The 13885-nt window shown below is 42.4% G+C and overlaps 1 protein-coding gene across 5 annotated transcripts in view; it reads right to left on the bottom strand.

Moving 5' to 3' along the window:
- The window catches only part of slc4a2b (solute carrier family 4 member 2b), a 33805-nt gene that overhangs the window by 8183 nt on the left and 11737 nt on the right, over positions 1–13885 (bottom strand). For 4 of the 5 annotated variants that reach the window (XM_028432273.1, XM_028432274.1, XM_028432272.1 and 1 more), the window contains 5 exons: positions 5512–5680; positions 5209–5429; positions 4227–4351; positions 3454–3674; positions 1068–1204 (listed from right to left, as the gene is read on the bottom strand). In XM_028432273.1, the coding sequence (XP_028288074.1) occupies positions 1068–1204; positions 3454–3674; positions 4227–4351; positions 5209–5429; positions 5512–5680 (873 nt within the window). Of the gene's footprint in view, positions 1–1067; positions 1205–3453; positions 3675–4226; positions 4352–5208; positions 5430–5511; positions 5681–8312; positions 8468–13885 lie in introns of those variants that run through there. The other variant, XM_028432276.1, reaches the window with a different exon arrangement.

Genomic DNA, 13885 nt, shown 5'->3' with positions numbered 1-13885 from the left:
CTCGCGGCAGCCTTCTCCTAGTGTCTGTTAAAAGGAGATTATTTGAACACCATGCTGGTCAGTCAGGTCGGTGTGCACTGACAGAAATCACTCCCTCAATCTGTCGCCTCACCTTCTGGTACCGAGCGACTGGCCCAGAGTCCACATCCAGCATGACGCCTTCTGGCCGTGAGGCAGAGCGGTACAGAACCACTGGTAACGACTGAGGAGCCAAGAGGTGCAGGAGAGGACTCAACACTGACACAACAGACACGGGCACAGAGGACTGGACCCTCGATGTTACACACATACCCACAGGTAATTCCTTCTCATCACCCGCACACACCTGACAGGGACCTGTTGTTTACTCAGGCTGTTGGGGGCTTGGAGTTTGAGAATGTGTGTGTGTTAATAAAACATAGCTCCCCCTCTCTCTGGAGCTCCCAGTGTCTGGTTACCTGAGCTCCTCTGTCCCCTCTTTCTGTCCTTTCGGCGTGTGAAAGGAAAGAACTCGTTCATTCATTTTTAATTGTCTCCTTCCCTCCTGGTCCCATCGACCAGGCGGGCAGAATTTGAGAGGGAAAGAAGGGAAAACATTTCCTCTGCCTTGCCACAGTTTGTTTACTTTTGATGAAAACAGGTAAAATGTAAGGTAGAAAATAAAGACAACAAACTGAGCTGATTAAAGAAACACAGGCTGCTTCTATACGTATTGATCAGTTATTTCTGAGATAATAAATCGGGTTACATAAACATTTTCAATAAGTACAAAGGTTCAGTTTTTTGGACTATTAGATAAAGCTAAAAATTCCCCAAATTTCAATTTTCATATGTTAAGCAAAGCCTAAAAAAACTAAAAATAGTCTTTTTTAAATTATTTTAAGTTTTTTTTAGCTTTTATAAAATAAATGCCAAACTGAAAGTTTTAGTGTGTGTGTAAAGTTCAATGTTTTTTAGATTGTGCTTCATATTATCTTCTAATAAAGCTGAAAACTAAACTTAACAAATATATGTTGTCATTAAGAGACATAGAGGTCCTGCTCCAGTATAAAAGAGATGGAGGATAGGTAAGCCGTGTGACGTCTCACCTCATGTGGGGTGCGGTCCTGCTTACGACTGCGAGTGGTTGGCTCCTTGTGGTCTTTGCCGATGTGTACCACTTGTCCCTTGGTGCTCTTTCTGACCAGGTGTCTGCGCATGCCGGGGACATCTTCAAAACGATGACCTGGACGAGAATAAGAGAGAAACATGATGCAGTGTCAAACACTGATTCCTACCAAACAAAACCACTCAGCAAACATGATTTCCAAGTGATCTGGAAACAAAATCCCAGAATTGCATCAAGCCTACAGACTACACAGAGATCTGTGTACAGCTATCTGTGTGAGGACATTCATTGACATGATGCATTCCCTAGTCCCTTGCCCTAACCTTAACCATCACAACTAATTGCCTAACCATAAAATCTAACAGTGATCTAAACCTAATTATAACCCTCAAACAGCCCTTTGAAAAGGTCTAAAAACAAGTGAGGACCGGCCAACATGTCCTCACTTCAATGGTCTTCCACACAAAATAGTTCTCATAAAGACAGCTGTACAAGAGAGCAAACACACACACACACACAGTTCAGCTTTGTTTTGTATTGTATTTTCCCACAGCAGGGTGTGGAGTTACTGATGCTGGCAGAGCACCAGGCATCGATGTGGAGAAAGACACTGGATGGCACAGACAGGACACTGTGAGTAACACTGCCAGGTATAAGAGTTCAAAGATCAATGACAAAAATCCTTCATTCAAAAAGGAAGGTAAACACAGCCTGACTGATGATTCACACTGAGAAAGAAGAAGAATTTCACAATATAGAGTGACTCAGTACAGAGTGAGTTGCAGTGCCTTACCATCATCACAGCCTGTACGTCCTATGTGAAAAACAGTGAAGCTTGTGAGGCTCTGCATCGATGTTTTAACTCATCTGTGAACCCTGCAGTCCTCACAAGGGCAAAAACAAACCTTCTGCCTGCTTCCTTCTGCTCTAACTTCCACAGCCCTGAGGTTTTATTGAGAGCAGCCACTGTCAAATCGCTCCGTGCTGCCTGATGATGAAGAGGAGGGTGTGTGGTGGGCGTGTGCGCTCCACCTGACTACGTGCTGGAGTGTGGAGCGACATGTGCCCGAGTTTTGACAAACTGGAAAAAGCTGCCACTTCTTGACCGGCAACTGACCCCCACAGAGGGGAGAAAATATCAGAATGCATCAATGAGTGGAGGTGTGAATTCACTCAGGTCGAAGAAAAGGGGAGGGGCAGGGATCTAATAATTCCTATTGTTGAGCAGCAGCCAGAGACACTTTCCCAGGACGATTTACAGTGGCGGGAAGCAGATAAAAGAAGACACACACAATCGCTTGTGAAGAAACTGTCTGTAGGCTCAACTCTCGGTCACTAAGCCTCATAATGTCTGTACAAAAATAAGCCTGCACCTCCACCCTCAGCCCCTTCAGCCCTGCTTAGCTCTCCCCCTTGTTTTACTCCTCTAATGATTAAAGGTTAGGAATTGAACCCCAGGCTTCACAATTAGCCGGGTCTGAGGTACAGGGGCCTCAGCTGACAGAAGGAACGGCTAATTTAATAATGCAGGCCTGTCTGCTACACTCTCTGATAAGCTGCTGCTCTCTGCTGAGGGGTCAGCTCCCTGCCGTAAATCACTGGTCCCAGAACAGGACCCCACACTGGGCTGTGGGGAGGTCAGAACATCACACAGGAGTGGAGTGCACACAGGGGGCCTTGCCCCAATGTTTGTCGGCAGAGCCAAGACTTCATTACTACACAGAGGAGGCAATGGAACCTTATTAAACGAGAAGCCGACACACACGCAGGAGCAGCAGTGACGTTGATGCACACTACGACCACATTTTTGGGAAACAATATGTTGTCTGTCAGAGTGACAAACACACCCGAATGCCTGTAACAATGTTTTTGTTCTGCCTCTAATTATGAAACAGTTAATTACCACCTGATCAAGTTGGCAGAGCGAATATAGAGCAACATTAGTATTCACTAGGAGCCCAATTTTCAGGCTCTTTTGGCTTTCCTGAAGGAAAAACCTGTCTCTGGGGTGGCTCGCTTCAACAGAGAGCCAGTATTTGGTGCTGGGGAGGTGATTTACTCTGCTTTTAGAGGTTTATTTGGCGAAAAGAATCCTCATAGAAGTAGCAAGACTAAACCAAACAATGAGCGCTAAAGCTGAGAGGAACTGTGGGGAAAGGGAGATAATTGATGATAAATTAGGCTTTGTGGTATCTAATCAGTAAACCCTAGTAACAGGAAACAGAAACCATTAATCATTCCAACTAAAGCATTGTTTAAAAATCTCAAATAGATACCTAAAAACAAACATAATGCAAATGATGTATAGTGGGTAGAGGTACGCCCCTAAAGCTGAATTAAATTCCCACACTATTATCCTCACTCACTCTTGATGCCGTCCAGGTCGGCGGAGGCCAGCATCTGCGCTTCGCTCTCGTCTGTGGGGATGCGCTGGTACTTGGCCTGCTCTGCACCCGTCATGTTGCCTGTGCGCCGGCGCTCTTGTAGGTCGTAGCTGCGGCTGGCAGAGGACACCCGAGACAGCGGTATGTGTTCAGGTGGTGACGACTGAGGAACGGGGCTGGAGGCGTCCGCCGATGGTGGTTTACTGGAGAGAAGCAGAATGATGAGACAAAACTGTAGCTAAGGAATCACAGGTGGCACCTTATGTGCAGTTGTTCCGTACATTACAGCCTTCTGCTGCTACTACCAGCCAACACAAATCCTCATAACGCCGACATCCTTAACTTACTGTCACAAATTCCCTCTTGACTTCCTTCCTTTTATTAGAGGATGTTTCATCAAAACAAATCCTGTGTGACGCTGCTCCGAGTGACTAAAAATCCAGCAAAATGCGCCTTCATACGCACATTCAGATTAAAACCTCAAAGGGACTAAGAGTAAATGTCATTAGGTGGAGCCTGAGGCTGCTGAGGTGTGCTGTGTTGTCTATAGCGACAGGTGATATATGGGCCTCTGAGCAATGGTCCATCAGATCCTGCCCAGCAGGCCCACTGGATGCCTGAGACATGGTAACGTACAGTGTGTGCCCGATTGTCCAATCAAAAGGGCTGTGAGAACACTTCAGCAACATCACAAAAACATGCGCTACACAATCATCACAGCATCAAAGCACGATAACAGACAGTCTAAGACTCACTCTGTGGAAGATGTATCATCAGTGTCTGATCCCACACCAGACAGTGGCACGATGGTGAGCTTCCGGCCAGCCTGTGGACTCTCTGTGCCTTGTTTGGAAACATGGTCTTCATCTGAAACAAAGAACTGTGGAGGGAATACAGAGTGTGTGGGAGATACTCAGTCTGATGTCATATACATATCAATGTATTGTTAATGTATTCTAAAAAAAATGCTTTGTTTTTGTGGAAAAGGCTAGATCATTGCATGTTAATTGACTCAGTAAGTTTGTTTTAGTCATATCATAATAGAGAGACGAGTTTAGCTTTCATCTTTAAGTGTGTGACACAACTATTAAGTGTGGAAGCAGATGAGACAGTAAAACAAAAGCTGTGAACAAATAAAACCTTGTACAGGTATGAGATACATCAGTTAAATAAATAATAGATCATTTACTGCACCACTACCTTCTTTCTGCTCAGGTTTAAATCTGGTCTCGTATCATAACAACAACATGAAACCCACTGATGAATGATTAAGACTCTTCTGAAATATTCATAGAGGAAAATATGGTAATGCTACAACAGTGAGGGAGCAGGCGGGTAATGGAGCACGGACTATAGCTGAATATATATTCACCTGCATCTTAATGCATAGTCACCTCAGACATAAACATTTGACCTCATTTAATCTGAAGTAAAGAGCTCACTTAATGTTGCAGTACAAGAATCCATTAAAGAGCAGAGATTTATGTCAATCTGCTTGTGTCAGTACATGAAAAGAGCTTTTAGATCATCGAGACCGTCTTTGTTATTAACCAATGTCTGTCATTAAAGTCATTTTACAGCAGTTTTTAAAGCTTTTTTTAACATTATACTAAAAACAGACTGGATATTTAACTTAGAATTTATTAAAAAAAAAACACTTTTTCATCAAACCTATCGCATCAGAGGGCCAAACCTCGTCATGGAAACCAACAGAATGACATGAAGTCACATGATTACCTCCACATCTTTGACCGTCTCTGACTCAGATGTCGGCTCTGCCCCCCCTTCCTCCTCCTCCTCCTCTTCATCTTCTCCTTCCTCTATGGGGCCAGTGCGGGGGGGATGGCTGCTCTTGTGATCTTTGTCCTTTTTCCTTTTCTTGCTGCTTTTCTTCCTGCGGCCCTCAGGGGGCAGTTTGGACAGAGGCCGGTGGATGTGGTGAGAGGAGTGACGGTGGTCTGAGTAAAAATGACAACACAGTGCAAAGTTTTCTAAACACTGAATGAATCAATGTGGAATTAAAGCCCTTTCTGTGCCTACATTCGATGTCCTCCTCGTGGTAGCTGTGGTGCTGCTCATCGGGTACGACAGAAGAAGGGCTGAGGATCTGCTGGAAGCGCTGGACACCCAAGGCTTTATTCAGGTCCCCATCGTCCTCCTCTTCTGGGCGTGGAGCCCCGTGTAGTGATGAAGCAGTGGAGGCTTCTGGCTGCAAAAACAAACAATCAATATATAAATAAGTCATTTAGGAAAATGGTGATCCAAATAAACAGATACCTTGTGTTAATATTCATTAAATAATACATTATAAAATAAAACATTTACTAAATACTGAACTCTGATTAAGAAGTGAACCCAGTCTTTACCATAGGAGCACCTCAAGTCCACACTATATAGATGTAGTATTCAGCTTTTCATAGTAGTCATGTGGAAAATCACCTGATCATAGTGGGTCTTAGTATTAGACCAATGCAACCTCAGGCAAACATAATATGTTTTTTTACTGTCATTATTTTTCTATATATTATTTAGCAAAAACGAAGTCATAAAGAAAAAACAAACAGCGGGCCATCAGCAGGTGTGCAGGCCTCTATAAAAACAGGCGTTTGACAGTTTGCTGCTCTGAAGCATTCAGGCGTGTGTTAACACAATACGAAGAGATTAAGATCGGTATGATTAAAACAGTGGGAAAGCCTCTTCTGTTTAAAAACACACATGTAAGCATGAGTGAGGCTTTACAAAACTGTATCTGAACGAACCACAACATGGACAGATGAGATCAAAATAGAGTTGTTTAGCCTCAGTGATCACCACCATGTCTGGCAAAAAAACAAACACAGCAACACCTCATACACACTGTCAAGCACGGTGGTAGAGAGGTGATGATTTGGGGCTTTGCTGTATACCAGAGTATTCTAGAGGCACATATGAGGCCCTCTGACTGAGAGTCGAAGTTGGTAGAAATTGGACCATGCTTGGACTTAGTATTGTCCACGTGTTTTTATTTATGGTTTCACATTTTGCTAAATAAATAAATAAACAAAGGAAAATGAAAATTAAATGGGGGTAGTCATTTTGGAACATGACTAATATGAGCAGCATGCACAGGCCATTTCCCCCCAAATGACAATGATGCCAACTTAAGGTAAATAACGTAAGTTGTTCTTCATTCTTTAACACCATACAGTGAATTATATATACTTTTTTTAAATTTTTTTTTAGAAGTGATAATTTTCTAGTTTTCATCCTTGGTCGTACTTCAAGGCAATGCTGACTAATTTTTCCAGTGTGAACACTAGAGGGAGCTCTGGTCCTGTGAATGTTTCACAGAACATGTATCACAGTAGGGTTAGAGGAGCCCTGTCACGCACACACTTTCCACCGCCAGCTTCGAGTGGGAAACAATAGTCATGTGCTTTAATCGGCTACACCTCTTTCCATGCTGTGGTGTGACAGCGATCATGTGGGTGAGAAAAGATCTGTTTTCCTGCAGCGTGATGCGGTGACCTGCTGCGCCCTGCTCTGTCGGAGGTATGTTGTGATAAGGATGGAGGATCTACTCATGCACAGCAGAGTAAATGTTGCCATGGCTACCATGCAGGTGCTCGCAGATCCTGCGGTGAACCTTTCCTGTGGCAAAACTCAGGGGCCACAGGTCATTTGATCCCCAGTTAGATGGTTCTCAGGACAGAAGACCAGTCAGTCAAGTTTTCAGTGTGCAGCAGGGAGCAGCAGAAAGCATGTGACTGTACATGACTACTCCCACTACAGCTCTGTCTAATTCTTCTGCTGGAAATGTACACAAACAAACCAGAATGTATTCAAATCAAACACAGTATAGTGATGACATGCTTGTGGGTAAAATTTCAACCCACATTTCTGTTCTTCACAATACATTTTTATACGTCATAAAGCTCCTAAATCCACATTAATGAGGTAAGAATAAACATGACTGTAGCTACAAATAAAAAAAAATCTCCAAGAGTCCACTCCTCTCATCTACAACATGTTGTAACAAACCAAGACTTTTTGTAGAAGTGGAGAGAACACAGACCACTGTGATGTGTTGTACATTTGACTGAAGGAGAAAAGTGAACCCTTGATTCACTTTACTTACAGCTCGACAGGTTCATAAAAGCAGGCATGTGTGAAAAACTGATTCCCATGATTCATGTAGCCCATGCAGTGTTTTACCCAGACCTGTTTCCATATGTCACACAGAGGTGACAGAGAAGCAAAGAAAGCCTTTCAGGCACACATTCAATATTGACCCAAGGTTCGATTCCTCATATACTGTGGTCTTATTCTTGTGTAGAAAACCCGACTGAACTCTACATTCACCTCATGACTCCACACAAATACCACTGACATTTCACAGCCAACAATATATCAAAACCAGCTAAAGTAAACGTGAATGCAGAGTATGCACGCTAAAATTATCCTTAAATTAACATTGCAACCACCACTTCCTTAAAATACACAGGAAATGACAAGATCTTTGTAAATTTAGGCGTCCCACTTTGGTGCCTCTATGATTCAATATTTAATTAGACAACTGATTCAAAAACCTGGAGTACACATAACCTGTCCAGATGACTGAAACCCTTGGAGAGCGGCTACACGATCTGGCAGTGTATTTTTACAGAGCCCTCATTCATATCATGGTTTCACAGTGAATCCCCAGAGGTGGGAGAGATGTGTGAGGGATTCTCAAAAAGGTGAGAGAATGTTCCACAACCAATACCACCTACAAAAACAAGCCCGGGGGAGCCGAGCGAAAAACAAAACTGATCAGACAATAAAGACAAATTCAACCAGTAACAACATTTTCAGTGACTTACCTCGCTCATGGCAACGTAAGCTTAATCAAAAGGTTTTGTGTGAGCGCCCTCCACCATGACAGCACTGGAGCTCTGACCCTCAACACCTCTATTAAGAATGGCACACAGGACATATCCCTCTCCCCCACTTCTTATCAGAGCCTTGTGATAGCATAATCAAAGCCCTATCGGCCAACCTGTCACCTTCACCAACCCGCTTGTGCTGCCACAGCAGAATAAACAACCCTCTCATTCTCGCTTTGAGGACAAAAGCTGCCTGAGAGGACAAGCAGTGTTTAAACAGCCAGGAACAAAAGCCAACGTTGACGTTTAACTTTGCCACATGAAGCCTAAATATTGACCGAGGTGCTGTCAGTCAATGCACCTTGAAGGGCGAACTGAATGCATCAGAACCAAACACATTAGTCTTTTCTGGAAGTATATTCTTAAATATTGACAAAGGACTTGTTAAGAAACATGCTGGGATGAAGTGTGACCACAGTGCAGAACTACAGATGAATCAACCACATAACTGTGGTCACATACTTGACAAAAAAAACACAATAAATCAAACAGCTGTTTATAGTTTTTAAGATTTCAACATCTTTGATCAGAAATTTTAAGCAAATTATATTGATATCTTGTTAATCTGATTAGAGGCGCTAATCTCATGGTCAACTAATCTTTTCTGTAATGCACTTATCCAATAAATTTGAATAACGAAAAAGCTGCAAATGTGACTCTATTGACACATACACCCAACAGAGGAAATAGTAGTGGACACCAGATGTTGTGTAGCACAGTAATTCATGCTTCAACTGACTGAAGGCATGTTTAAATAAAAACAGGTGCTGTGCTTTAAACGGTTTAAACTGATGCTGTTTACAGTGTTCACTCAGTTTGGGAGATTAAAAAGCCAACATTTAAAAAAGAAATTCTGAGAGATGACACATTTTGTGCCCACGCTTCCTGAAGCGAGTGGGTCACGACACTGCAGTGTGATATTATCAGCAGAGAAGTGGAAATGTGTGAACTTTGACATAGCTAGGATTTGTTTGCATTTTACTAAAATAGATATAAGATATTCACCCAGGTAACAACTACACTTAGAGTAACAAATATCAGCCAGCTCTGACATTTGTAAACTTTGTGTGCCAGATCCTGTGACAGTGTGCTGCTGAGACACCGACAGCTCTTAAATAAAGTTGGTCTGTCTGAAGAATTTCACTCCAGTGTCAAAGTGTTTGGTAACAGTGTGGTGACTATGGGATCAATACCAACCTGAGCTCAAACACTAACACTGCTGTAGCCTCATAAAAGGGGCGGGGTAAAGTGGCAAAGGCCATGTGACACACATACAGGAAGTGACAGCTTAGCACCATCTCATTTCTGACAGCATGAAGCTCAACCCTGCTGAACCCGACGGACATATCAGCTATGCAGATTATTGATTGAGTACTGACCACGTGTCCTAATGATTGGTGGAAGAGGAGAAATACGAGATGAACAAAACAAAAAAAAAAAAAGGCTCACTGACATCGGTGCCGTATTTTGTGTCAGTCCATAGTTGCGAGGACAAAGTGGGCGAGAAGCAGGAAAACATATGAAGTCCTTTATATATACACTATTATAGTGTATACTATTATACTATTATTACTATTATATATGCACAGCAATCGTCAGGTATTAAAAAGTTGTGTGCAGCAACTGTTGTGTAATGAGATGGCCTCTCGACTGTGTGTGTGTGTCTGTGCAGGAGATTATCTGTGTCGTGTGGTAGTCTCAAATCCCACACAGTCAGCAGTTGGAGGGAAAAGAGGAGGGATAGGCAGCGGATGCTGCAGCGATCATGTCGTACTGTGTGGCTGAGTCACTGCATTCCTGCATATCTTAACGTGACTCTGCAAGGAAATCCCAGCGCACAATATAAACTCAGCGTTTCTGATTATATTATGAAAGACCTGCAGTTGTAACCCAGTTTTATTTTTTTTTACCACTGCCAACAGTGAAATGGGTTACACAAGCACTGATTTTAACAGCTGTATTGAAATTAAAAGGCATGTGTGATACCATGACAATCTGTTGTCAATAAATCTTTGTGCTTCCCATTTGCAGACACCCATTTAATTTGTACTGGGAACATGGCTGTCAGCCTGAGAGCGGTCCCTCCTCAGTTTTATCTCGGTTTAATATATTCAAGTGATAAGGCGAGGCCAGTGAGCAAGGGGCTGCCAAACACACTTCACAGGAAGGAAAAGGTTAGAATAATAAATAAGTGATAGGGAGGAGGAAGTGTAAAGTTTGTGGACTGCTGGCGGTTAATGGCTCACTGCCGGACTGCGCTCGTAATATCAAAGCTCACCATTGGATTCAGGAGACGTGATGACAGCGTGATTACATGTCATGGGCGAAGGCTCAAGAGAGATATAAGGGGTTGCAAGATGATTTAAAGGACAAAGGAGAACCAAAAATATACTGTGGAAAAAGCAGTAAACTTAGAAACAGAAGAGTTAACGCTCAAGACACCAGGCAGCCACACTGCTGGTTTAACTTCACATAAAGCTCCATAATAAACAGAACCTTGTTTGATCTGTGCTATGCTAAGCTAATCATCTACAGCTTCATCTTCTGTGCTTAAGAGAGCTATGAGGAAAGCAAACAAACACTTTCCAATTTGACATACTATCCCTTTAAAGTATCATTTCTTGGCTGGCAATGGACACAGCATGTTCAAGCAACATAAGAAGCTGTCATGTCACCCATGTGGACTGTGGTGTGTTCCAACATGTCAACTATTCTTATCGTTTCCTTCATGCTAAGGTGAACTTTCGGTTTCTAGCAGCTCCAGAATCATGATTTCACCGGCACAAATGCCCCACAACAGGGAATCTGATATGGAAATGACACTGACATGCAAGGTACAGAACAGACATCTGTCACAAGAAATAATCAATTACCTAAACAGTAATTGATTCATCTTTTCTCTTCAACTGCAAAATATACAAATTTAAATTGTTTCTTTACATAATTAATGTTTGTTGTCAGCGTTCCCCTGAGACAAAGTGCTTCATGATCCACCTGCTGAAATTAGAGTCTAGTAACTAGTGTAACTAGGATGTAATAATTACCTCGGATTTATAATATCTAAGGAAAAAGTCGTTGATCTGTTGACGAAGTAAAGTGCACCTCAAAAGCACCAGTCTGAACATTAACTAGATGCCAGGTTCACGTCGAGGTTAAATTTACCTGAAGAACCAAGTCAAGCTGCATTCACGCCTCCGTTTACACAGATCATATATACTGACTGAAGGATATGACTAAACCACACACGCACACAGAACTGACCATGTTCTGGACTCACGTGTTGTCTTCAGTCCTCCACATGCTTGACAAACTCACCTTGAACGAGTACAGAAAGTCCATTAAATCACACACAGGTGTGCTATAGAAGCTTCAAATATAGCAAGGTGGCTGTATTTGTTTTTCCAGTGTCAAACGGAAACCCCAGAAGCGCCGGTTGACCTTTATGGAAGGCGGCTTGTTTCCCATTTCTGTTGGCTCCTGTCACATGACCAGGGCAGATCTTCAATGCAGGAAGAAGACATTACTCAAACGTTAGTTTCACAACGTTAGCCCTTAAAAGCTAAAAACAGAATTATCTGAACTCGCCCTGACCACACAAACACACATTGTTGAGGAGATAATAATTAACTTGGGGGAGCTGGAGCCAAGAGGACAGCCAATAAATGGTGAGGGACTGTCATCGCCAAACATTTTTATCTTTAGTGAGCTTCTTGATCACCAGACTTCCTGCTGGGGAGTCTTATTAGAGCCTAGTCTGCTCTGCAGCCTCAGTAAGGTTTATGGCAGTCATCTGTCTTATACACTACAAACAACAATAAAGTCGTGCTGATAGGTGTCAGTGATAATCTGCACTGAGTTCAGGGGGGACAACGTTAAAGAAACAGTAGTTACACAATGGCTTCTGTGCTGCGATACAGATTGGGAAATAATTTAGTTATCTCCTCAATATAAAGACAGTTTTATGATTTCAATACGACTGTCGTGAGTAACCGATTTCTCAGACTGAGGTTTTACAATCTCATTGGGAGTTTGAGTGTCGCAGCTGCCTGTCCTCTCTTTAATCTGCAGAGAAGGCAGAAATCTCTATGAATCATATCTCCAAAATCCTGAAAGACGTTTGTTTAGAAAGATAAACAACAATGCAGGCCACAAGAAGAAATATGAATGTTTGAATCTTATCTATTCAAAAGTGCCAGCCTACTTACATACATTTCTTTCTTTAGGTCTACACTGAGGTTAATGAGGGAGATTTAAGTATATTAAGTTCCATATAGCTGGTGGGATTATCTGATTCTCACTGGTGTCTGAGCTTATTATGTGAGATGGTCATGCATGGAGCCAAATTGGGGCCAAACATTTTGTTCACATAAAAAAATTTAAATTTATTCAGACTTTTGAGCTTTCATGACAATGAAGGCTGAGGGCTTTGCTCAGCCATGGTGCCTTAAAGCAGGAGCCTGATGTACTCATGGCACAGTGGTGTGCTGCGTTCACTGCTGGTCACGTCAATACAGGTGCGTGTTGAGTTTACCTAACTACATGTCCAATGTTCAGAGACAGTTTTTAATGTCCTTGGACAATCTGAATTAAGCACATGCGGTCTGAAGGAGGGAACAACACTTCAATGAGTCAGCTGATCGAAATCCAAAAGTAGAACATTGCTTTATCTAAACATCTGTCTCTCAATCTGACAAAATCTGAAACTGGAGTACATATTATTTGATAGACAAATACAGTTATTGGAAATATTAGGTTATATGTGTGCATACTTGCAGACTCAGCTGTCGCTCACCAAACCCCAACCCCAGTTTATCATAAACTAACCTCAACAAGTCACAGAGGAAAAAAGACGCTGTGGAGCTTTAAGAGCTAGCAAGTGTAAGAACGAAAACTAAACAGTGAATTTTAAATAAGAAATTTACATAACCAAAAGAGTGTTGTACTTAAATATATAGAAACTAATGGCCTCCAGTCACTGTGCACATCTTCCTCGGATCAGCAGATGTCATGGTTCGGCTTTCAGATACTAAATATTTGGCATTCTCTTCAGTAACTGCTGAGATTATGTTTCAGATAGCACTTATGTTGTTTATGTCTGGTGAGGAACACCCCTCTTCTAGATTGCCTACAGGTAGAAGCAGGGGCCGTCAGCATGGTCACACTGTTGTGCAACATTTTACAGGAAGCAGCTGACAGAATGCTGACGAATATGCAAGCTAAGGAGAAAGCAGGCGTTTCTGGTGCTGCAGAGAAAGGAACACACACTGTTTAAACAACAACATGTAGTGTGTAAGCAGTGGCCTTATTGCTTAATATCCATTCTGCTTACCATCACTATTTCCAAGCACCTACGTGCACACACACACCCACAAACGTCTCACAGCACAGTAAAAACTGGGTTCTACGAAACACCAGAAATCCTTAACTTAAGTAAAAAAAACAAGGGGGCTGTTGGTAAAGGTAAGTAAATGAGTAAATAAAGACACAGATCCTCACAATTCCTGGAATGT

Source organism: Parambassis ranga, chromosome 20 (genome assembly GCF_900634625.1).
Source record: "Parambassis ranga chromosome 20, fParRan2.1, whole genome shotgun sequence".
Classification (NCBI taxonomy): Eukaryota; Metazoa; Chordata; class Actinopteri; family Ambassidae; genus Parambassis; species Parambassis ranga.
This window is presented reverse-complemented; position numbering and strand designations above follow the sequence as displayed.